The 26,976-nt window shown below is 38.4% G+C and overlaps 1 protein-coding gene and 1 pseudogene across 1 annotated transcript in view; both read right to left on the bottom strand.

The window, feature by feature from the left end:
• The window catches only part of nalf1a (NALCN channel auxiliary factor 1a), a 100,089-nt gene extending 85,032 nt beyond the window's left edge, over positions 1–15,057 (bottom strand). Inside the window, exon 1 of the mRNA XM_016508146.1 lies at positions 13,984–15,057. Within this exon, the coding sequence (XP_016363632.1) occupies positions 13,984–14,670 (687 nt within the window). The 5' untranslated portion in view covers positions 14,671–15,057. The remainder of the gene's footprint in view (positions 1–13,983) is intronic.
• Positions 15,058–22,097: 7,040 nt separating this feature from the next.
• LOC107705027 (DNA ligase 4-like) lies at positions 22,098–25,765 on the bottom strand (annotated as a pseudogene).
• Positions 25,766–26,976: the final 1,211 nt, after the last annotated feature.

Below are 26,976 nucleotides of genomic sequence, written 5' to 3'. Positions count from 1 at the left end.
CAGCCCTAAAAAAAAAAAAATCACTAAAGAGGAGCATATTCACTTTTAATTAAATATGTATCTTTGAATAAATCTTGCATGAAGACAAGTGTTTATGAAAACTACCTTATGTGCAATTGAGTTGTATACAGACACTACTAAGGATAGATTATAATTTTTTTCCTTAGGAAAAGCAGTCGTGGTCTAATGGTTAGAGAGTCGGATTTGTAACCCAAAGGAAATGTAGGTGGGGGGAGTGAATGACCAGCGCTCTCTTCCAACTTCAGTACTGACTGAGGCGCCCTTGAGCAAGACACCAAACCCCCAACTGCTCCCCGGGCACCACAGCAAAAATGGCTGCTCTGGGTGTGTGTTCATGGTGTGTGCGTGTGTGTGTTCACTACTCACTGCTGTGTGTGTGTGCACTTGGATGGGATAAATGCAGAGCACAAACTATTGAGTATGGGACACCATACTTGGCCATGTCACTTTCACTTCACTTATTAATTACTGTGCCTATAATTGTTTCTTGTGTCAAAAGATGAATAGTGTATTTCAGGTAGTCTGTGAGATATCTGTCACGGTTGCTACGGTGTTGGAGCGCGGAGCGAGGAATGAGGAGACGAGGAGTACATCAATAAGAGATTTTAATGACATCTAGGGAACCAGGAAAACACACGTAGCAGGAGTGGTAGACACATACAGACATTCAATACCGGACAAAGAAACAATGAAAAACACAGGGCTTAAGTACTCTGAACTAAATGGGGAACACCTGGAAATCATGACATAATAAACATAGGAAACACCTGGGACAAATTAACCTAAACAGGGAACAGGAACAGAAAAACCAAATAAGGGCATAAACATAACATGGAGCACGTGGGGAACAAAGCACAACACAAGACAGAAACCGAGTCTGACATTACTTCATGGAGGCTGGTGCAGGACTGGGACATGGGGAATACCTCCAGGGCAGATCAGGCAGTCCAGGGTGCCATGGCGGCACAGGGAGCTCAGGGGCCATGGCGGAGCAGGGAGCTCAGGGAGCCATGGCGGAGCAGGGAACTCAGGGGGCCTGGCCTCGTCACTCGGCCCGGCCTCCACGGACAGACCCCTACTACCCAAAAAAAAAAACCTTGGGAAGAATATAGTCTTTAGCGGACCTCCATAGGCCTAACTTTGGAACTTGGGAACTGTGGCCCTTACTGGGTTTGACTTGGGGACTGGAGCCCTCCTTGGGCTGGACAAGGAAACTGGAGCCCTCTGTGGGCTAAACTCGGGGACTGGAACCCTCTCTGGGCCAAACTCGGGGACTGGGGCCCTAACTGAGCCAAACTCTGGGACTGGGGCCCTCACTGGGCCAAACTCGGGGACTGGGACCCTCTTTGGGCTAAACTCGGGGGCTGAAGCCCTCACTGGGCTAAACTCGGGGACTGGGGCCCTCTGTGGGCTAAACTCGGGGACTGGGGCCCTCTCTGGGCCAAACTCGGGGACCGGAGCCCTCACTGGGCTAAACTCAGGGACCGGGGCCCTCTGTGGGATAAACTCGGGGGCTGAAACTCTCTCTGGGCTAAACTCGGGGACTGGGGCCCTCTCTAGGCCAAACTCGGGGACTGGGGCCATCACTGGGCCAAACTCGGGGACTGGGACCCTCTCTGGGATAAACTCGGGGACTGGGACCCTCTCTGGGCTAAACTCGGGGGCTGGAACCCTCTCTGGGCTAAACTCGGGGACTGGAGCCCTCACTGGGCTAAACTCGGGGACTGGAGCCCTCTGTGGGCTATACTCGGGGACAGGAGCCCTCTGTGGGCTAAACTCAGGGGCAGGAGCCCTCCGTGGGCTAAACTCAGGGACTGAAGCAACACTGGAGTGAGCTCTGGCGGGCTTGAGTGAGCGCCGGCCCGCGAACTTGACTTTGGAGCGGCCGGCAAACTTGAGTGAGCAATGGCCGGCGGGCTGGTTCTGGCTCGGGCCCGGACACTCCCCAGACACCAGAAAATCCCTTCCCTCCAGCATAGTCCCTTGGTGTCTGGGAGGTCCACGGGGCGATGGTAGTTGGCCCCAAGCCAGAACAGAGAATTGATGGTGGCGTCATCCAATGTCGTCGCCGCGGCGAGCCCGCAAAATTCCCAGGCGTGCGCGAAGAAAGGGGAGATCTCGGCGGGCTAAGGCAGAAAACCGAGTGGCTATTTCCATCACCGCGGGGAGAAAAAAACAGGAAACAAAAAAACTTAAAAAAAAACAGAAAACAAACAAGGGGAGAGGGGGCACCACTTACTGTTCTCTTTTGGTCTGGTATTCTGTCACCTAGTGTCGACACACGTTTCGAGTTTTTGACACAGTAGTGCTTCGAAACAGTGTTCCGGAGCATTGCTTGAAATGAGGCTGTCACGTGACCTGTGAAAACGAAGCTTCGTTACCTCACTGACACGTCACACTAGGCTCAAATACAAAGCGCGTAGATTGCGCTGTCCCATAGCCGCGGTCCATTTAGTGCAATATTATAGTTATATCAGTCAGCTTGCCTATATGTATGTAGTGTTTTTACGTGGTGTATCGTTGTTAATTATAGTACTACTATTAAAAACAATGACATGTGAATGTCTGTTGACCGAATGAAAATTAAAACGCCTTGCGGGCTCAACCACTGTTCCCAAAAAGGATAAAAGTCCTTCCTTAACCACAAACATTTTTGCTGTTTGTAAATGCCGTCCTCTGTTGTCAACAGCTCACATTGGCCAGAAAAATATTATTGCAAAATATATTAAATGCAATAACTGCATTTGTATTTGTGCATTTGTGTTTTTTTAACAATGTGCATGTTTGTGTTCTTTTGTAAGGAAGACACAAAAATGGTGCAATGAAAAATTACGTAGGTCTAATTTACTGGCGTATTAAACATTCTATTTGAAGAAAATAAAGTCTTTATTGTCATTGTATTGTGCAAAATACAATACATTTGGGAAACTCTATCGCTGCACACACACATGCCGCCTTGCTATGACACATATGCTTGGTGAGCAGAAGAGACTTCTTTAAAAAACATAAAAAATCTTACTGATCAAAACCTTTTGACTGGTAGGGTATTAAAACACAATTTCTAAAGTGCCTAATTGTCAAAATTAGTACAATATATTTATTGAAAAAGTCTAATTGTCATGTTGCTACTGTGAGTGAGCGCGGAACGAGGAGACGAGGAGTACATCAACAATGAGATTTTAATGACATCTAGGGAACCAGGAAAACACACGTAGCAGGAGTGGTAGACACATACAGACATTCAATACCGGACGAAGAAACAATGAAAAACACAGGGTTTAAGTACTCTAAACTAAATGGGGAACACCTGGAAATCATGACATAATAAACATAGGAAACAACTGGGACAAATTAACCTAAACAGGGAACAGGAACAGGAAGACCAAATAAGGGCATAAACATAACATGGAGCACGTGGGGAACAAAACACAACACAAGACAGAAACAGAGTCTGACAATATGATATATGAAAATTTTTTTACAATTGCCCCCAGTCTACCCTACTGTATTGGGCTTGTTTTATGGACAGGCCACTTGATGATTAACTCTGATTCAGCATGTGTTTTTCTTTTTTGCCACCTGCATTATTAAGGTACATTTTAAGGTACAAAGCAGATGTTGGTAGTTCAATTACAGTAGGTTGGTATAATAACATTATATCACATAATTAAATATACTTTAATACTTTTTTTTTACAGTACATTCAATGTGATTTTTTTATAGTGCACTGGAGTTGTAAGTATTGAGTTGTATATGAAATTAAATGTTTTTCTGTCTTTTGAATTTTACTAATTGCAAATAAAACAGTGGAGATTTTCCCTTTAATGCCCCTGAAAAAGCTTAAAAACACTATACACACCTCAAAAATCTACTATAATACAACCTTTGCCATACTGTTTTTAATGTACACTTCAAAAGTTGTAACCTAAAACTTGTAACATCTAAATGAACTGGGTTTAATTCAGAAATATTATTTAATATCGCTGAATCAACTTAGAAATAATAATAAAAAAAAATTGTCATAATTTACTCACATTCATGTTGTTCCAAACCTGTATGAATTTCTTTCTTCTGTTGAACACAAAAGAAAATATTTTGAAGAAAGTTGGTATCCAAATAGTTTCTAGTCTAGTAGTTTAATAGTTCTAGTCTAGTCTAATAGTTTCATTGACTTCCATAGTATTTTTCCCCTACTATGGAAATCAGTGGCTACTGGAAACTGCTTGGTTTATAACGTTGTGAGAACTATGAGCAACAAGTGTGCTGTACATTTCCTGTATAGGTGACATTGACATGCTGTTTTATAGAATATCACAGTACCAGTGAGTTTACTACAAGCTGTAACAGCAGCCCCTATGTATTGCAAATCTTTGGTGGCTTGACAACCTCCAACAGAGCTCCCGTTTCTTGCATAATGATCGATTTCACACTTTCCATCCGCTACACAGTGTTTAAAGAGGTGACTCATAGAACCTCACTGCATGATCATTCAGCTGGGGCTAAAACAAACAGGGTGAGATATATTTAAGTCTACTTAACTATTACAGTGACTGCACTTTAATGGAGAGCTCTATAGGTTTCCAGACCATGTGTTCTAAGACTAAGGAAAATACTCTCTGATTAAGGAAAAGGTGTGAAAGACAAAGTTGTAGACTCATGACTCATTTCCTTTTTATTTATTTATTTATTTATTTATTTTTACATACGCTACACATACAGTGTGATAATTTGTTCCTGGATCAATGCAATGTCTTTGAGATTATTTAAAGAGCAGGTCATATGGGTTTTAGAAAAATATATTTTTTTGCAGTTTGCAACGTAGATATCCTTCAGTGTAAACAGTCTGCAAAGTTGTTTATCAAAAAAGTGCATGATAAATAAAGATATTGTCTCTCAAAAGGAAGAGTCGACTCTGAACCGCCTTAACGAGTCGTCATATTTTCGAACCTTCTGCCGGTAACCTATATACGTCACAAGGTAACACATTTGCATAATCCCCGCCTGCCTGCGAAACGAACACTCTGACCTGCCCACAAACACTTCTGCAAGTTAGTGTGTTTACATCATGTCAAGAAGACGCTGTGTTTTCAGCCTCACTGGGCATTCTTACACAGTTCCCACACGTGCACCTCAAATAAGTAAATAATAATAAAGAATGCAATAAAACTGCTGTCACATCACGTAAAGTACCACATACAAAGTTTAAACTTACCACTGAGAAACATCCTGATCATGTCATGCTTGTGATGGAGTTTCCGGTTGAGCGACTGCATCGGTATCATCCTCGGACTCGGGCTCGAATTGATAAGGTAATATCGATGCCATTTTTGTAACCTTATAGCATCTTTGGTTATAAGTAACCCTACGGAGCAAATTAAATTCATTATGGTAATGAGTGTTTCGTTTACGACACGCATTGTATACGGAAAGACCAATTACAACAGACTTGGCCAGCTGACCATTCAGAGCAGAGTAGGCTTATGGAAGGGAGAGGTGTACAGACCTTAAGCTCAGAACTGCTTCGAACTAATTGTTTCGAAATCATTGAAAAATGATTCTAATATTAAATGTATATTCTGAGAAAATTACAATGTTTTCTGATCTTAGATGCATTTAAACCTGCATTTAAACTTGTCCTTGTAGGGGACTCCAACACAATATTAGGACACTTTTTAAATATCATATGACCTGCTCTTTAAGAGCAAATTTGGGCCCACGTGCATTGCACTTGTCCTCAGAGGGCATTAATGGAAAGCTTATTACTGAATGGAAAGATTAAAGAGTGCAAAGGAGAGATTAGAGGGAAATGAACAATTTCATGTGTCACAAAGGGCTAGATGGGGACCACAGAACTAAAAGTGTGACCAGAATGATGGGGGCCTGGATCTGAGCTAGCACTAATTTACCAGTTTTTAGGGTAGGAACAGGTATTCCCTTAATGGAACAGTTGCTTGTTTTAGCTGAATGAAGCAGTAGTCACAGTGTTAAGAGTTGTGAAAGCCAACTGTATTTCACTCTCTTGGCTCCCTAAGAAAGTGTTTTATTTGGTGCAGACATGCTTTGAATGAAACGGCATGTATGGCGCCTCCCGGGTGAAGAGAACATGATTCACCCTCTTCCCTTCATTGATCTTCTCAATGACAGACACCCGTAATAAAGATGATGTCAAGCAGTCTGGGAATTGGTTGACTTTGTGCTAAACAAGTAGTTAATCAATAGTCAACCTTAATCTACATACTGTTCATTTCCAGTGAATCATTTGTGAAACTTTTAAGAGTTAAGGATAATATGATGTAGTCTTAGGAAGTGAAATGTCAAGGACTGAGGTTCTCTGTTCCACAGTTGAGAGAAGCTACAGTTAACTTTAAAGGGAGAGAAAATGCATTTATAGAAATGTACTTACAATGGAACCCTTACAGACAAGATAGCCAGAAGGTTTAAATGTAAACCTTTTTTTTTTTTACTTTATTTTAGTTGTACTTTTAGTTTTTTAGGGGTTTTTTTAGGCTACTTTTCAGCAATTCTTATATGTAGAGTATTTTGTAAGTCAGTAGTGCTTTATGAATAGCTCATCCTGCCCCTTCCATGTCACTTCCTACAAGCATAGATTTATTTTTAGCATAGCACTGGATGCATCCTCATTCATTTACTGTCCATATATACTGTACAATATTAGAATTAGATTAGAATTAATGCATCATAGTATGAACATTCTGTCAAAGAGTGAAAAATTTAAGGGGGTCTGAATACTTTCCGTACCCACTGTATCATCATCTACTTACCCTCAAGCTGTTTCAAACTTGCATGACTTTTTTTCTTCTGTTTATAAAATAAGATATTTTGAAGAATGTGGGTAACAATGGTTCCCTTCCACTAAGCATGCATATGCACGAATGTGTGTAAAATCTGCGTAATGTTTTCATGAAAAAACTCATGACACCTAAAATGTACTAAAATTTATTTTAAATGACAAAACAAGTAGGAACAACTTAAACCACATGTACACAAAAAGCACATACTCTGGGTGGCCATTAAATGTTCAGAAGAAAATTATATTTCATCTTAAAACTATAATACTGTAATTATATACAGTATCACATATAGTTAAGATTATATTTATATCTTATCTTCAAATTTCATAATATACAGTGAAAGGGTTATAAACTTGCTTTGTAAGTCAAGCTGTGAGGTTTCGCTGAATAACAACACAGATATACGTGTATGTATAGCTGGCTAATGTAATATGGGTCTGTATAGCAAGAGTTTTTATTGTATTTGAACTGGTTTTGAGAACGACACACTTGGCATTGCTTGAGGATCTTGCAGTGTGTCTTTCAGGCATGAGCGCATCTTTAAAGAGCATCATATGTTTGCTGAGAATGATGAAAGACTGCCAAGAAAAGGTTGTGTGCAAAGCCCTTAAATGGATATGGTTTGGGCGTGGTTTATGCAAATGAGAAATGACTAACCTTGGGCACTCATCCACTCATTTAGAATAATGCTAAAATTATTAACATTAGAACATGGTTAAGAAAAAAATCATGGGTGTACGCATGCGCTATAAATGAGTTCTCCTGTGCTTATAAATGCTAAATGAGAGGAAACAAATAAACATTCCTCAAAAGCCCAATATATCTGACATGCACATTTGAACATGATTTTTCTAAAAGATTATGTATGATAATCATGTACACCTAAGTTGCTTCAGTTCAGTAAGTGTTCATCTTGAAATATTACTAACAACATCAAAGTTATTCTTATGTTTACTTTATAAAAATCAGTAAAGATTTCACAGCAAAACACACATTAACCAACCTGAAGGTGGACGTTTGTACAATTATACTAATAGACCTTTTACTTGCTTAAAAGTATAAACTATCAATCAGAAGAAAGAAGGCATGTAATAGATTGTGTGCAATAGGTTTTTCATCAAAGTTTTGATCATGTTTATCATTTAAAGGCCTTAGAAATTCAAGTATCAGCGTTGTTTTAGAAACCACTGACTTTAATTGTATGGGCAAAAACAGTTGAAACATTCTTTGAAAATCTTGTTTTGTGTTCTGCAGAAGAAAGAAAGTCATACAGGTGTGGAACGAGATGAGGGTGAGTAAATTATGAAATAATTTTTAATCTATATATTTTCATTTCCTCTAAAGCACTGTATTTATTGTCAATAATGAGGAACCACAGCCTGGGATGGACAGTTGGAGGTCTGGGTTCTCTTAAGTACTTTACAGTCTTTCCTTGGGAATTAAAGTTGGTGAATCTGTATGAAGTCTCCAAGACTCTTATTGTTGACTGACGTCAAAATCACGCTGACACTTATTAAGCTGCTGTACGATCTCCTTGGCAACCTATCCTCAAATGCATTCTGACTAGAGGTCTTCTCGGGTCCTAAAATCTGTACCCGACCTGAATCAACCCGAATCACATCTTATCCGAACTCCGACGTGCATACATTTTTTTCTTTTAAAGTAAAACCCGACCCGAGACAGACCCGATGAAATTAGACCCGAGTCCGACGGCATTTATTTTCGAACCTGACTGGACCCAAACGTAAACGGCATTAACGTGTGCACAGCCTGCAGCCCCACACTCAGTAAAGAAAAATCCTGGTGTCCTGCTGACTGATTTGGCCGCTTCTCCATTACTTTGATTTATTTAACATTTATTCAATTCATTATAAGGCTACTTTATATTAGTGCCTGCCTGATGGATACAAGTTATTTCTGAGCTCAGCTTTCAATTGTGACCAGTGGATTTGAAAAATAAACGTGATATTTTGATAAAAAATAAATCGATAGCCTAATAATTCATGGATTCGCTAGTGTTGTCTGCAACCTGATCTCCGGCGAAAGGCTTCTGCACACAAAAAAGAAAAGCCCTGCATGAACACACAGCATAATGAAGCGAGTGGATTTTCCTGATGGATCTCATATCTATAAAATGATTTCTGTGTGCAAGGTTACAAACGTATGCTCCTTTTCTATGTGCTCTATGTTGTCTGGCACATTATTACAGACCACAGTACAGTAATGGAGATCTGGGACACTGACCTTGGTTGCAGTTGTGTCCCTCACTGGAAGCCTGCTGCAGCAGCCCACGGCAGGCTTTTATGAATAAGCAAACACACTCAGCATTATAATGCTACCATGGAGACCTGACCCTAGCCACAGCTTCAACCTCTTGGCTCCACCTATCACTGTAATCCCATACAATCCTTTATTTCAATGAACAGGAGTAGCAGGGGATCTGAGCTCCAGCCTATGAGTTCATCTGAATGGCATCTCTATGAATGCAGTACACTAGCTATGATATGCAAAGAGCTCAAATACTGTGTGACTGCTGCTTAAAAAAAAAAACCTTGATGGGGTAAATATAAATCATGATAACATATTAACATCAATATATCACTATAGAACTATTTTTGCATTAACACTTGACCATGAGAAAAAGGTTACCCAACCATCTGCAAACACCATGTTGAAGTGTCTCTTTAGAATGGAGGATGACTATCCAACCTGATAAGCTAAATGCCACCCATTAGGATGATTAAAAAAGAGCCCGATTATGCAAAGCTTGAAATGAATGGGAAGTAACAGAATCCTGTGTGTCTAGCTATTTGTGTGGTTAGTCCAAAGATTGAAAACACATAATCACAATCTCTCTCCCTTTTTTCTTTCTTTATCGAATGTGCAAGAAGATCTAGTAACATTTCTATTTCTCACTTCTACTCTCATAAATTATGTTCATAATCTTATTGACCTACTCTGGTCCAAAATCCAAGAATTCGTTTTTAACCTCATTGCAAAACATCAGTCTAAAAGACCTTGGTCCTGAGATTCTTTTTTTGTAAAAAATAAATATGCATTATAATAGGAACAGATTTGATACAGTGATACGGTGAATTATGTATCTGTCTTTTGCTTTAATGCATCAGTTTTTTATTATTTAAAATGCTGTATGGTCTAGTGTAATATATTCCAGTTTGTACAATAAAAACCTGATTATTAGGTAATGTAAGCTTACAGATAAGACAACTTTATGGTTTGGACATAAAGTTGTCTTATCTGTAACATTAAACAAATTGCTATGTATTTTCCAAAAGAGGGAACACCATCCTCACCTTCTCACTGGTACAAATAATTTGGCACACATAATGCACCTCTGTTGTAAATTAAAAATTTGTAAATTACAAAAAGATATAACTTCCATTTTTCTCTTATAGGCAAATGTGATCATACACAGAGAAAAGTTTACTAGTCACCAATGTCTGTCCTCTGTAACTCTGGTTTTATATCAGTTTTGGTGTTTCATGCCAGAATTTTGGATAAAGAAAATAGCCTTCTGATAGTCATCTTCTGTTGGCTAACACTAATAAAGGCCCTGTTTAAATAACACAGTGAGCAGTGATAGCATTAATGAGACAGAGGAGCACTGTCTGCTTTTTCTAGAATAAAAAGAGTAGGAAACCGAACAAAAAAACGTCCCTTCATGAACATGATAACAACGTAGGGGCTTCTGTTTTGTATAATTTGCATTTCAGATTCTCCAATCCCACTCCATGTGAAACTCAGTGACAAGCAAATCCTGTATCCACTTACAGTTGGCTGAGTCAAATGAGCAAAGCACCCAGTTAAACGAATAGGCTAGTTAACCCTAAAAATAAAAACTTTGTCAATTTTTGATTCTGTCAACACATAATGTAATGTAATTGTAATGACAAGAGGGTGAGTAAATTATGACAGAATTCACATTTTGAGGGGAACTAATCCTTTAATTTAGCAATTCTGGATAGAGGATACACAATGGGAAAACGTGAAAATCTATATGAGGAGATTATTCAATTATCAATTATTCAATTGTATTGCAATGTAGAGAGAAAAGAGAAGGAAAGTGTGAGCAACAGACAGAATGGTGATAAAGACATGTCCCAAAAATGAGATAACTTTGAAAGAAATGAACAAGCAACAGTGCTAAACCCTTGCAGCGATCATACCATAGGTGTACTAACAATATCTATGCTATTAGAAGAATGTTGTCCTTATCTATTCTCAGTTAATAGGGTTTCATCCCAATAGCTATCAATTCCATACCACAAGTCTTTCTATATTGGCCATAAGAGTCAATCAGAGGAAATCTGAAAGATCTATGCCAAACACTCATAACATATATTAGGAGGTTTTCATCCACATTTCTAATTGAAATGTAATGAGTACAGCATATGTTCAACTCGCTACAGCAAGAAACAGCAGATTTTAACTCCTAGTATCAAATTAGTTTGAATCATACTGAGTGGAATAGTCAGGGCAAGTAACAAAATTTACTTCTCGAAGTTATTTTGTAGCATTTTAATGATTAATTAAGTACTTCACATAAGAGAACACACTATAGTGTAAAAAAAAAAGAACATCAAAAGCATTTCACCTTTGAATAAAAGTAATGTCCACTTTTGGTCTCTGTGACACTAAATGTGGTCCATGTTATCAGTGATGTGATTGCTTTGTCACAGAACAGCCTAGCTGTAACACCAGTGCAACAGTACAGAGCACAATACAGTAGCTAAGTATTGCACACTATTGAGTAAAACCTTCTTAATTTATTTCTCTAATCACTACCACTTCCCATCATTTGTTTGTTACCTATTTATAATGTCTAGTTTATTCATAGCAATTGAATTGAACCTTTAACACATTTACACACAATGCAAACACATTCACACAGACCGAAGTAACAGTGTCTTCCACACTCTGATGCAGTACAAGGAAGGCGCCGAATTAAACCAACCTGAAGGCTGATCCGGCTGTCAGAGACGGCATGTCACAGTGATCACACATCCTCTCAGTCTCTCTCTGTTTTTTTTTCTGTCTCTATCTCTCGCTGCTTAATCACAGCTGGGACTGGCTATCCCTTACAGCTGCTTGCCAGAGGCTCTGACTGACTCCTGCCACCTCCCTTTGCATTACGGCATTCATTCAAACTCACTGGTAGTTTATCAGGCTACGGTAACATGGTTCGACATTTATGTTGACGCTTGAAAATATCTGTTGTCTGAGAAACAAAACAGTCCAAATATTCTACCACATGCATCCTGTCCATTTGAAAGCCATTGATTTGTTTAAAAAGCATTCAATATAAATTCTTCAGCCGTATTGTGCCAGCAATGATGAGCACTTATGTATTCCTGCACAGAAGAACAACGATGCAAAACAGTAGTAGCCTTACAGCTGCTTGCCAGAGGCTCTGACTGACTCCTGCCACCTCCCTTTGCATTACGGCATTCATTCAAACTCACTGGTAGTTTATCAGGCTACGGTAACATGGTTCGACATTTATGTTGACGCTTGAAAATATCTGTTGTCTGAGAAACAAAACAGTCCAAATATTCTACCACATGCATCCTGTCCATTTGAAAGCCATTGATTTGTTTAAAAAGCATTCAATATAAATTCTTCATCCGTATTGTGCCAGCAATGATGAGCACTTATGTATTCCTGCACAGAAGAAAAACGATGCAAAACAGTAGTAGACTTATCATCCACAATAACACAAAATACTCATTTGTGTTTACTGGCCAGACTTTCTATCCTCAATACATTGCAAGCATTTAATAGAAATAATTGTTCTGAAGAGGCTGTTGCAGAGAGATTATTCATAGGATGTTTCTGTATAGCAATTCTATGGCTGTCACTTTGCTGAGATATGGCGAAGGCAAAGAAAACAACACACACAGGCGTTAGTATGAATTGTCCTGAAAAGAAATGTAACTCATCAACAGGTTGAAATAAGCACACAGCCTCTCTGTCAGCCTCTATGAAATAGTGTTGATACTGACTACATTATTGCAATTATCTTGGATTAACAGTTGCAAACAGCTTTTTTCTTGTGCTTTACAGAGGCAGAGGTGGATTGTTAGGAGTGGAGATGTATCACAAATGCAAATGTCCAATGTCATCATTATTGGCTATGATAATGTAGTAAAATACAAATTGCTCATGTAATAATTAAATATGGCCCTTACATCAAAAGGCCTGTCCGTTGTTGAGTGTGTTTCAACACCACGGACAGCGAGCACTGATTCCGTGAGCTGCAATCCTTTGCCAAAACACGCCACCTACTTATTCACCAGATTATCTGAGCCATTTAAACGACAACTTCCAAGCTCTCGGTAAATGTTTGACCATTAATTACGCAAAGCAACACATACGTAAAGAACACGGCAAGATCGCTTCCTTATCAGCACACAGCAACTATACACAGTGTGCCATTTTTTTTTCGTCGCCCAGGCGCAATCCATTTAAGATTACAGCGGGAGCTCGAAAATTAACCTTAATGTCAAGTTTATGGCGGTTAAGAGGGCACCCTGTTGCAGCGTGCGCAGAGTGCTGTGCAAACAAGACCAATGAGCGAGGGAAAATACTCTTGTGAGAGATTAGCTGAGAAAGCACCGCTGCCCTATTAGCGTTATTGAAATGTACTCAGTGTGGTGGACGTGAATGAACACCTGGCGGAGCAGCTCTATATTCAGTTCAGAGAGACGCACCTGCGCGCTATAGAATGACGCACTTACGTTGAACAGATTGGCTGTGCGGCGTTTTGTGCATTGACACAGTAACCTTGAATCTGCAGCAACATTTAATTTCCTCCGTAAGATTAGACCAGAACAATGGATTTTGCTTTGATTGCGCTCCCCAGCGAGGAATAAATTGAGAAACGAGGAAAGGAAAAGTTTAAAAGCTTGTCTGATTTTTCACTCTCAAACGGTCTTAGAAATGACATGCCTGCAAAGTTGGCACCACCAACAGATACGAAATGCGGAAAAAACAGAATACAATAGGAAATGTACTTTTCCCCACTAAAACATCACCACGTTAGGCTACTGTCACCAGTTACCATGACGACTGAGAACGAAGAGCCAACTCTATTCAATGAAAACGAGAGATCCAGATAATAAAGCCCTACCTTGCATTCTTCCATGCACGTCCTTACTGAGTACACATCCGTCTCGTATTTGTCTGCCATCATCTCAAATTCCTCATATTTCTCCTGCGCGTGCAGGTCATAACGCTGGTACGCCTGAACGCACAGACTGCACCTGTTTAGGTCGCCATCCACGATCACGTCAAGGCTGCAGTTCAAATTGTCCGGACTTAATGATCCATAAAGCAAATCCATAAGAGAGTACGAATTACAAAAAGAAAGGTACAAATCGCTTATGTTCATCCACCGCGTCCCCTCCGTTTCCGAAAGGCCCCTGCACAAGTGGTCAGCGTCGACAAAAGTGAAGCAGTTTTCAGACAAACCATCCGGGTGGCAAGTTTCTAGTTGCCACAAAGGTTTGGTAGAATTGACTACAAAATTAGCATCTTCATTTCTTCTGAGGCTGCTGTGTGTTGAAGGGAGGTCGGGTCTGTGGTTTGCGCTCATGTCCACTGAAGCGAACTTGTCTCGGGTCCTTGTCAGTTTGGCCTCGGCGCAGAACCACAGATTATCAGAAAGCAGAACGGTTAGAAATAAGAGGGACGCTAAGGACAATCGCCATCGCTGGGCCCTCTCGGAGTCGGTGAATGGCTTCTCGTTCTCGCGGGGAGCACACCAAATTTTTAAGCCGTCATCTCGCTGCCGACACTTCCAAGCACCGCTGGTCATATTTTGGGAAAGCGCAGCTCTGGCTGACTCCACCGTGGGGGCTTTTCTGCCACAATAGTCATTGACGGGAGGTCTGCCTTGAGTTTTGCCCACTAAACGATGGCTGACGAGCGGTCGTGGCTCACCTCCGCGATTAACTGCAATTCCCGATCAATTGCTGTGTTCAAGGGGATTACTGCTTTCATTGTCGAATCCCCTCTCCCCGTGCTGCTCCTGAGAAAAACCCAGCTATCTGTAGCAACATGTCTCTCCCTGCTCGTCTGTCATGGGTTCCGCTCTCCCCTTTTGCGCAGAGCCGCTACAACGCGGAAAAGCCACTGTCTGGCCGCTCGCTCTGATTCCGGGCTTTCTGGTGAAAAGCGCAAGGACTCCTCGTTTCAACACGCCGAATCTCGCCTCCTCGGTCCGACAAGGTGGGATCTTTTCTCGCGAAATGATCCACAGTCATTTTGGCCAAACGTTACGTTGCCGCCATGTTCGTTTTGAATGAGTTCTTGAAAGAGAGCAGGGTCATTTGCGTCAACTCATGCAATGTGATTGATCCATCATAGCCACCCGGCCGATTTGCAAACTGCTCATATAGGATGTACTGATACACCGTAGCAAGAGATGGTTGATGTTCAAGAAAATAAGCCCTCATAATCATCACTTTAGAATCTATAATACATCAACAGGTTGAACAGCTGCACAAGGGCTTGTACACTGTGAAACTATTAATTATTGCTTGAAACCAACATTAGATGTCAGATAGCCTATATTCAATGCACTCCATGAAGTGAGGATGTCAAGATGTTTCCTTATAAAGCTTAATTAATAAAGATGTTACCGTATAAAAATGACTTTCATTGGCATAACTATAGCAGTCAGGTAAATTCAATCATATTCAATCATATTAAATCATATTATATTTTTACTTTAAAAACAGATGTTACCACATGAAGTACATTTTAGGTTTACTGACAAAACACAACACACAGCAAAAGGTGGTAACCTGCAATTATTACTTTAAAGATATATTTCTACATGATTTAACCTATATAAAGTAGTTTTGGTATAAATAGACATATGTAGGTTGATTCACCAATAATCGTTTTTTTTTTTTTTTACTTAAATTAAACCATTTAAATTAGATGTTGCAATTATTATAGGTGGACTCATTCTTGTAATGCATAACATAATGGAGCATAAATAATAATAATAATAAAAAGTCTAACAGAATATGGGCAATAATATTTTCTTAAAGGTTTAATTCACCCAAAAATGAAAATTCTCTCATGTTGGTCCAAAGCTGTATGACTTTGTTTCTTTCTGTTAAACACAAAAGAAAATATCTGAAAAACGTGTCAGTGTGTTTTTAGTAGTCAATAACTGGGAGCTTATGACAATTTTGATTGATGACTTTGATCTTTGACCCATAATTATATCCATATGCGACCTTTGACATCATAATTGTTTCCATATGCGAAAACCGGCGCGTGTGAAATCTTTTTTTTTCTTCTTGTCCATACAATAAAAGTCAAAGTGGTCTAATATTGTTTGGACCCCAGTGACTTGTAAAAATCTGTTTTGTGTCCACAGAAAGAAGAAAGCCAAACAGGTTTTAAATGATATGAGGGTGATCTGATGACACTTTCTTGTTAACTATATCTTGCAGCATGAAAATAAATTTAAAAAGGGAAAAAAAAGGAAAATACTTCTTGAAAATAAATTACTTGTCTGTTAACAACCCCACAATAAGCCCTTTTCATGTGAAATGTAAGGGCCTCCGTAAACAAATCCAAATAATCATACAATCATAATTGTAGGCTTATGTAGACAAAGATTTAAAGCAAAAACAATAAGCAGTTTATGAAACAGTACGATGACATGACACACCGTAGTTTTGTCAAACATATTTTTCTTTTTTACTTGGTGGTTAGTCTTTATTTTACAATTTTTGTCTATTAATGGACAGCCATATGGTAGTGTGTGAACCTGTCACATTTGCATAAATTGACAAAACAAATATTCACAGAGCATATAATGACCTGGAGCTTGACACATTATAGCTGTCTAATCAACGGCATATGTGTTCATGCTTGCACAATACATTTTCCCTTCATCTCCTTTATTCTCTCTAATCAGCAGCATGATATTTGATGTTATGATGGGAAAGCTATAGAAAATGGGTCACAAGCATGAAATGCATAGTATTAATAAATAAGGATATTGTGAACAATTTATTATATGCATGCATCCAATAGATGCAAACAGGCTGAAACATATATGCTTCAGGTGAAGGAAAAAAAAATGTGCCTAATGTGTAGTGACCTAATGCAAATCTTTAAAAACAGCATGCAGTAAAAAAACCATAATAATAATAAAAAAAAAGTCCTTTCTATTTGCCATACAACATCATTTTCAATAAAGGTTTTGAATGTTTTCCAGAAGAATTTGATAACTGTTCCATGAAGAACTTTTAACATCAATGGAAGCGTTTTATTGCACACAGAAGATTCTTTGTAGTGAAAAAAAATGTTCTTCACACTAAGAAAAAAATGACAAGAACTATTCACTGAAAGGTTTGAACCATCACTCAAAATGGTTCTTCTATAGCACTGTTGCAAAAAATAAATAAATAAAACCTTAAAAAAAGAAACACTTTCAAAACCTTTGAGTGTAAGGATAATAGAAAGCAGGATGCATAGAGAAAACACTCCACTTTCTCCAAATACTTCTTGTGAACACAGTGGTTTTGTTTATTTGACTCCACTATTATTTGTTATTTCTGGTCATTAAATATTATTAGTCGAGCTACAATTAAGACCTGCATTCCACTTTGAAGTAGCAATTACGAGCATTTTCCTTTTCCTCATTCCAACAGTATTTGTCTGCTACAGGCCATATGGCCACACGTCGGCAAACACTTTCAACATGCATTACTATGCGTCAAGTTTTGCACTGTATATAACACCTATTGCAACATGCTACCATTTTCAAGGCTGCTGATTTTATATCACCTTTCAATTTTTCAACACCTTTCAATTATGAATTATTCTTAAAGCCTGTATTTTGCAATTAAGAAGACATTGATATAAGTCTTTATAACAACAACATGTTTTGTATGGTAAATTTATGCATAATTAGTTTAAGGATACAGTGAGGAGGTCAGGAGTTTGGGAAGCAAAGGTATCATCTTTCAGCACACCTGAGGATGTAATATCCATAGACAAGTTCAGAGGCATTTCGTCTATCAGCTTCAGGGAATCACAGATTCAAATTGAATTACTAGGTTTCCTGAGTTAAAGAGACCAAACTGATTGATGTTGAAGCAAAATGCATCCATGTTCTCTATTCACAGCTACCATTACATTTGATCAAAATCAATAGGATTGTGAAAAGTGTTTTCCACTATGATGTACTCTTAGGCTTTATTTACTGTAATTAACCTGTAATCAGATACAGTAAACAAACCAGAAATGAGAGATTGAAGGAATGTCTCTCCAAAATAATATTTTAGATGGCATCTAAAAAGTGGTCTGATCGGAACAGGTTGCCAAAAAATAAATAAATAAATAAAATAAAATAAAATTAAAATTCTTTTGCCCAATGTGTTTGACCTGGCACAAAATATTAAAATATTATGTATTAAACTGTAATCAGGTACATTAAACAGACAATAAATTAGATTAGATTGAAGGAATGTCATGCATCTGTTGTCATAGGTACATGTGTCTGTTTGCACTACTTAGGTATAGATCTTTAGGATAAAGAGGGGAAAAGTGATACAGAACATACTGAACAAGGATTTTATATGAAGCCATTTAGATCAAAACATGCCTGTACAGAGAGGTGCGAGGTAAATCCTCTCTCCTCTCCACAACCCTTTTCAAAATGTTTCATCACTTCAAAGTGAACATTCAGAAGCAGGTCAAAGACAACATATAATCCCTCAGTATGTGGATTTATCCTCCCTTCTCCTGAGACAGGAAACAGACAGAGAAAATTACTCTGATTGAATGCCTTATCCGAATATGAGCATTATCACACTCATTTAAAGGATGTTAGGCTGGGGATCTGAGACCTGCAAACTCCATTCATACCACAGCGGGTGTGAGTATGTGTGCTGAGATCATGGCATTAAAACAACAATAGTATTCAAGCTGAGCAAACACACTAAGCAAGGCTATAATTCACCAGGCTTTTAAATTATACAGTATGACTCATGTATAAGAATGCAATATTGCTGAATTTCCACCAGTCCTTTCTCGTTTCCTGTTCTGTTTTCTTAATCACTACGAAGTCATCATTATTACACCAACAACAATAATTTATCATCATCATCATCGTTTCTTTCAATAATAACTGTCCTCATCTCAATAACAACCAATCATTACAGAGTGTTTTTTTTTTCTAAACTAACATGTCACCAGAGGGAAGGCACACTCATTTGCAAGGCAAATTCACCATTTTTGAGTTTTCTGGCTCTCAGAAAGAGGGGTGGAGGAGATGTATTTCTCTCAAATACATGAATCGAGAACAATCTTCTTTCGCAATATTGCTGAATTTCCACCAGTCCTTTCTCGTTTCCTGTTCTGTTTTCTTAATCACTACGAAGTCATCATTATTACACCAACAACAATAATTTATCATCATCATCATCGTTTCTTTCAATAATAACTGTCCTCATCTCAATAACAACCAATCATTACAGAGTGTTTTTTTTTAAAGACCAATAGCTACAGACAACAGGATAAAATGAAATTTATAAAGACAACTCTTGGCAGGATGCAGAGTTGAATTAAGCCAGTTGGATATACACGTTATGCAGTGGCCAAGAACACCAGATAATTCAGGAGAAATTAGAATGGTGGATATTGAGGGTTGGCTAAAAAAAATGTTTTGTCACTCCATATATGATAAGCAACAATGATTCATGCCAATAGCAATGTCCACCTTACATAACTAAAGACAAATTGCTTTTGACAGTATTTTCTTTCGACATTGAAAATCGATGATGAAAATCCCATCTTGATTTTAAAAAGTCTTTGGACGTCATCATTCATTAGCCAATGTTCAATTACCACAATCATTAAATCATTTCCACTTAAACCCTATACTAAGTAACCCAACAGATTGACGCACCAAAATAAAAAGATCAAGTAACGCAAGAGCGCAGTGCAAACGACGTTCTCAAATACATGAAGCCATTTCCCAATGATTTATTTCCAGGAAGCCCCAGGTTAATGGATCCTCTCTTCTCTACGTAGTATAAACATCCAATTACTGCTGCTAACTGACTAAGACTTAACTGCTCAACGAAAGATTGGCCATCGGTAAGAAAACATATCCTTTCCTTTTGAAGAATAGAATATGGACATCATAACATCAAAACACAAATCAAGGTTAATTAATCTTTCCAAAACCCTGATTTCAGTAAAATAATACTGCAAACCCTGTATCCTAAACAATATCAGAGACCATCTTTTATCAATGCAGTCAAAGCTTATGCAGGCTGATATAAACCCATGATAATTCCCTGACCATTTCCATACAGGAAGCTTTCAACAGTGGGCACACCAGCTAGCAGACACTCTGGGACGCATATTTGGTCAGATTCGCATTGCCTTCCAATGTCCGTGCTTTTCTTGTCCAAAACCTGTAGCAAGAAATGTTTTCTTCTTTTTCTCCTTTGATAGTGTGCTTCACTCTCCCTAGATCAGCAAGCCAGGGTGATTTCACACTCAAAGCTTAGGATATATGTATGTGAAAAACAAAGAGACAATGGAGAATTTGCATAATGAAGAACACTTTGCCAGTGTATGTTGGTTTATAATAGCAGTCAGTACCTTTTAATTGATGAGGTAATGTCCCTTCATTTAAAATCGTACCGTCATTGAAGCACTGGGAGTTTTTCATTTTCAAAATTGATGTATGATGTATGAAACAACCCAATTTGAAAGTGTAGCACAAAAACCAGTTCGCCCAAAAAAATGAGAACTGTCTTCTAACCCTTGAAATATATTTTTTAATGGAACACCAAAGGAGATATCGTGCAAAATATTTGGACTGATCTTTTCCACACAATAATAACAGACTGTGATTATAGCATGATCAAGCTTGAAAAAAGAATAAAAGTATGTTCCTGTTAAGTTCTTCTTAAGCCATACAATACCTTTGTGTAACGAACAGACTGATACTTATGTCATTATTCTCTAAAAATCTTGATATCCATAATATTGAGTGGAGAAAACCAGTAAACTACTCACAAACTACTCATTGTATTGAAAAGAGACCCTATACATTCCACCAGATGACAACTGTCTCTTTAAAGATCTGGGTCACTCCAAAGATGTTGTTTATGGCTATATATACCATTTCTAGACAGAAAGACTAAAACAATGTTACAAAAGTTTTACCCATCTGTGGAAGTCAACAATTCCCTTCCCTAAAACACATTACACACTATTGTCTTAGGACCATTTTTGTCATTAGAATGGCTCTGCAGCAATTTCCAAACCAAAGTACCTTCCCACACTAAATGTGGATTTCACAACTCCTAACTCAGTGCAAGCACATTATGCTTTCATTTTCAATGAGGGATGGATTTGTGACTCACACACCTTCACAAACTCACACCAATTACCTAGTGTAATATCCATATTACTCAAATGCAAATCTATCTTTACGATACTTAGACACATAGTTGACTGTGTTTGTGTGTGAAGCCTCAATCATCCTATTAGCGCTCTGGAAATTAGATCTCTGGAAGCATTACAGTAACTCCCATTCCAAACAATTAGAAAGATACAGCTCTCACACAATAAATTCAGTGTGCTTGACAAGCTGTTCAAATGGAACTTCAAGCTTGCCAGAAGCTCAATTTGTCTGACTGTAATGAGTCAAGTTAGTGTACAAGAAAAACACTTTTGACAGCTTCAATTTAAATTCTGAATGCTTATTTACTAATCTAATTTAATTACACATTATTTTGCATACAATTGACATCTTAAGCAACTAATAGTACAGTGACATCATTAGGTTATAACCACCCTATTTAACACAGTACATTCTATGATTTTGACATTTTTATTTAGAAAACACACAGCGTAAGAAAAATAAAGTTTTTTTTTTTCTCCAGAAAGGTGGTGGTTCACTTGTAATTTTTTTCTCAGTGCTTTAAATCGGACTCAGTCTTAGTTAGTGCTTTAAAACATAGGCATTTAACACACTTTAAAAGTATTGATGCATTTTTAACAGAAAATTACACTCTTTTGCTGATAGCAAATTTCTCCTCATATCTCAAACTGTAATCCTTCTAGTCCCATCATTATATATATTTTTAAATGGTTACCTTTAACGCAACAGTAATGGTTATCCAGTGTAGTCTATGACAGCTAGTATTAAAATACCACAATCTTTCAGCGTAACATTTTGTGTAGTAGCAGTCATTTAATGGAATCGGTCACCCAAGATTCTCAAACTATTTTGAACTTCTTAGCATAAAGTCGCCTGAGCGTCTTAAAATCCAGAGTTCTTCTCTCACTTTCTACTATGACATGCGAGATTCCTTCCTTCAGTTTCTCCACAACTTTACCACTGTGGAATCGGAATTCTAAGGCACGCGTGTCCAAACTTGTACCCCAGATGATGGATTCTGGATCTCCCAAGTCAGCACACCGGTCAAAATATGCAGTGTAAGGCCTAAAAATGCTAGTGGGCAAGTCATCCCAGGCATTCTCTGCCTCTGTCTGTGACGAACATTCAGCTTCTGTGGGGCCAATCCTTTCAAAGACTTCTCCCAGCTGTTGTTCATCAGTATCAACATAATAACTGTCTCCATACTGATCATACTCTTTAGCGAAGTGGTCCCTTGTGGAAGGTGGCATGTGGATCATGTGACGTGGTTGCCATGGTATAACCTGCTTATTTTCCAGACACTCCAGCAGCCAAGTAGCCCACACCACATCATGCTGGTCTGAGGAGATGAGGTTCTTTACTCTCATGTTCTGCACAGCTGCAATCACACAGTACGTGTCTTCTCCAGGGTTCTGCACAACAATGCCTCCACAGCGGGCCACAGCTTTCTCAAGCTCTGCCTTGGAATGTTCATCATTGCCATGTATCACACAAAACTCCACATCTTCAAACATTTACATCTCTTTGGTGACGGCTGATATATCCTGCGATTTAAAGTGGTCAATGACTCCAATTTTCTTCTTGGGCTTGGCTACAAACTTGTGCTTCTTTTCAGGCTGGTCCTCTTGGATATTTAGATGTCTGGATGCCAGCTTTCCAGAAGCTCTGGAGCGGAACTGGCTCAGTTCAGCCAAGGTCATGCACTTATACCACGCTTTGTCTTCTCTGATTCTTTCTATTCTGGGGAAACGTAATGTGCAGTTGGTCTTATACATTTCACTAGAGACGATCTCTGCCGCTTTGACTTGCATGATCACTGAGTTGCGTGGTTTTTTCTGGTTTTTCTGTTCCACACAAGATGGCTGCTGGAGGATTATTTTTGTTGTAAACTTTCCAACGTTTGGCTAACTTCAGAACAAGATCGTACAGTTCTTTCAAAGTGTAGCCTGATCCAATGCGGCAGAGGGTGTGGAACACTGTTGGCTTCTCCCCTGGACTCGGCACCTCTGCTACTGCACACAGAAAACGAGAGAGCATCCCGCTTCTCCTGCCTTTACCCCAGTAGCCTCCCACTATCAGTAGATCAAGTTCATCCATCAGACCATCTACATATTCAGGTTTAATTGTCAACCATCCTTCACCACGATTATCTGGTTTGTAGATGGACATGGGATCCTTAACCATTATCCCCTCTTCTAGATCGTCAATGGCCTCATTGAGAGAATTCACCACTTCTTGCATGGTTTTGCCTTCAGATTTTGTGACCACCTGTATACGACCTTTGATCGGTGTGAAGACAGTCTCAAGAATTTCGTAGCGCTTCTTGAGAAGTTAATTTGTAAACTTCTGATTGTTTACTAACAAGACATCAAACACACAAAAGCAGGTTTGCAAATCAGAGTCATCCATCAGTCTTTTAATATCAAACTTACTGCCCTTCTGCATGAAAGTCTCAGTTGTAGGGTTATAAGCCATCATCTCTCCATCCAGTATGCAGTTTATCACATGAGGTTTGAAGACGTTGTGAATGTATGGTGTGAGGGAGCCCTCTAGTGGAGAGGCCCCAAACTGTTGCGTGTACTCATAAGAGTTCCTTGTAGTATTTGTAAACATCTCCAGCTTTGTGCAGCTGAATGCATTCACCATCAAGCTTCATCTCAATATAGAATGGCCGATTGCCCATTTGCTTCTCTATCTGTCTGATGTTGGCAACAGCAGCCAGCATTGGTTTAAAAGCAGAAAACAGATGAATGGAGACCTCACTGAGGGACACAGATGGATCAATTCATGAAGTTGTCGGCAGACTTTATTCAGATCTGTGGTGACATTGTAGAGTTCTCGTGCATCTGGATGGAAAACCTGAAGTATTGTCTCCTTGCTAATGCCAAGTTTCATGTCATTGAGGATCATTCTATTCTAATGAGCCACTTCTATTCCAAAGCTGAGCTCTGAGTTATCAGGTGCAAAAGGCTTTTCTTCACTTGATCCTTCTGTTTGCTGGCATTGTTGATAGCTACGGAATCCAAGAAGTCATTGACTTCTTTAATGCTTAAATTCCCCTGACTTGTACACCTTGTTTCAGGACAAAGTAGGCCGTAAGAGTTAAGTCATCTGCTTCTCCTTGAGATGTGGTTGGAGCTCTGTAATTTAGAAGTTTGTTTGCCTCAGTTCCATTATTAGGTAGGCCTAAAACTTCAATATACAGTTTGGCAAGCATGTTTTCTTTTATGCCATAAGCCATTCGCTCTCGCTCAAATTGAGGCACAATTTGATTTCACCTAAAATGAATCTGTGTTATTGGAATTGTCCTTGTGAAGCACTGAATGGAAGTTCCTTCATTAATCGATAAAGTCCTTTAGAATTTTGCCTTTGTCTGGTCGGAGTTTGGTCTTTTGGATGTTTTCCAGAACTGTGAACTGTCGATGAACTGAACTTGTGCAGCAACAGACGTCTGTGGTGTGGCATCAGTTTTTGAGGCACCTTCCATCATTGCAGAGGACTGAGAGAAAAACCATAGCAGAGATTATTTAAAGAGTTTTGATTCATGTGGTTTTTATTAAAGCTAGTAAATAATTCCTCATATATGGAAATGTAATATATGACATATACATGCTACCTAAATGGCAATATATCATTTTCACATATGTAATTTCTCTGAGTAGATTAAGATATAAGTTTATAACATTTATAAAATTCCCATAGTGAACTTTGTTTATGCACATGTTAACATTATCTATATGATGATCTTTATATGGCATTTTATGTAGCAACCATAAACATGGGGGGGATTCTTTTCTATACCCACTGTACATGGTGACAGGTAGTGGATGGATATACATGTACATGGCATACATGTCCAAAAATGTACACGTTTTACTTCATATGACAATACATTTCATATATGAAAAATTAAATTTCCATAATTTAAATTTTAGTCTATATGAATGATTTATTTTCCCCGAGGAGCAGAAATATGTCATTATAAAAAAAAAAAATAAACAGACCATTACACGCATTCGCATACTGAATTTATTTTATTTTTTATTTTAACACTTGTTCTTGCTCGCATCAGCGATTCACACAAAGTATAACCTATACTTGTCTTTCTTAAACTGAATACCACTGCTTTCACAACGAAAATAACATATAGCGTCACAGAATCGATATTTTAATAAATAATTCAAATGAATTCTATCAGTAAGTGGTGCAATAGTAATAGGCAAATGATCGCATTTTGCGATTTTATAATCATTCAAACGCATTATTTTGACAAATAAACAATATTTACATAGTAGACAATATAACGTTTACGTTACCTGTGAACGAAGACTTGCAGTACTTCTGAAATGGGAGTCAGTTCAAGTCAAATTCAGTGTTATTTACAGGATGTTTATCAGTATATTTGATACATACTTTACGGTTTTATCCGCATATCATGTGATTTACTTATCTCATCGCTTATGCTATGTTATTTTATGCATCCAATGAATAAATTCCAACTACAGCGACTGTCAGGAAGTCAGTTCCCTCTGGACACTGAACTCACAAAGAACTTTACCGCCACCTACAGTACATTAAATAACCTGAACAAAAATCTTACACAAAAAAAAAAAAACATTTACAGAGTTTGACATTATCATTTACTAATACCACAGTTTTTTGTTAGTTTGTTGTTTGTTTGTTTGTTTGTTTGTTCAAACTAAATGTTGTCTTTAACATCACTATTTTTTCCACACAAATATTTCTTACATGAAATTCATAGGCTAGCTGCATTTGAGGGTCTTTGGCATACAAAACGTTTGCAATATAAAGTACTAAAATGACAAGAGGCATAGATCTAGATCTATCAGGGTCACGCTTATAATTCTCTTCTATATTTGGCTGCCGTCAGGCCCTCAGGTCGCCCCTGCCTAACTGGGCGTGTCTGTGATGTGTGCAGTGGTTGGCTGTGAATTTACATATTATTTTTTTCTTGTTTCTTGATATATATGCACTGAAAATGCACTGAAATTATATACACATTTGGGCAGAGGCGGACAAAATACACAACTCCATTACTTAAGTGAAAGTACAGATACTGCTGGTCAAATATTAGCCTACTCCATTACAAGTAAAAGTTGTAAAGGTAGATGTTTACTTAAGTACAAGTACAGAAGTGCTTTTAAAAGTATTTAAGTACCAAAAGTAAATTTCCTTTTTTATGTCAAATGTTTTATGTAAAAATTTTTATTATTGTTGTATGTAATACTTGCAATACCTCTGAAGCAACTTACAATACATTACACTACTGAATACACTGACTATCTTGTAGTATTTTTGGAATAAAGAGCTTTTAGAATGTTAAAAACCTATGGGGAAATATATATATATATATATATATACACCCCCACAAAAGCAGGATGGTAGTGATCTATGTGTAGCCATTCATCCACATTTGAACAGAGTGGACAGTGAAATTGCTGTAAATACAGACTGATAAGGAAGGAAATAAAAAAATCAAACCTGCTTTAAAACCCAGCAACACAACTGTAGCTGTATAACTTTACAACAGCAACACTGCTTTAACAAAAAAGCAAAAGAGCAAGACTTATTTGACATAAAAAAATGCTGTCTAATCGCTCTTGCTGTACTTTGATGTCACACACAGAATGGTCTGCAGTGCTGCTTCAAGTCCAACACCTTTTGTGT

Source organism: Sinocyclocheilus anshuiensis, unplaced genomic scaffold (genome assembly GCF_001515605.1).
Source record: "Sinocyclocheilus anshuiensis isolate Anshui unplaced genomic scaffold, SAMN03320099.WGS_v1.1 scaffold2533, whole genome shotgun sequence".
NCBI lineage: Eukaryota > Metazoa > Chordata > Actinopteri > Cypriniformes > Cyprinidae > Sinocyclocheilus > Sinocyclocheilus anshuiensis.
Note: the sequence above shows the minus strand (reverse complement) of the source record. Positions and strands in the feature narration are given on the sequence as shown.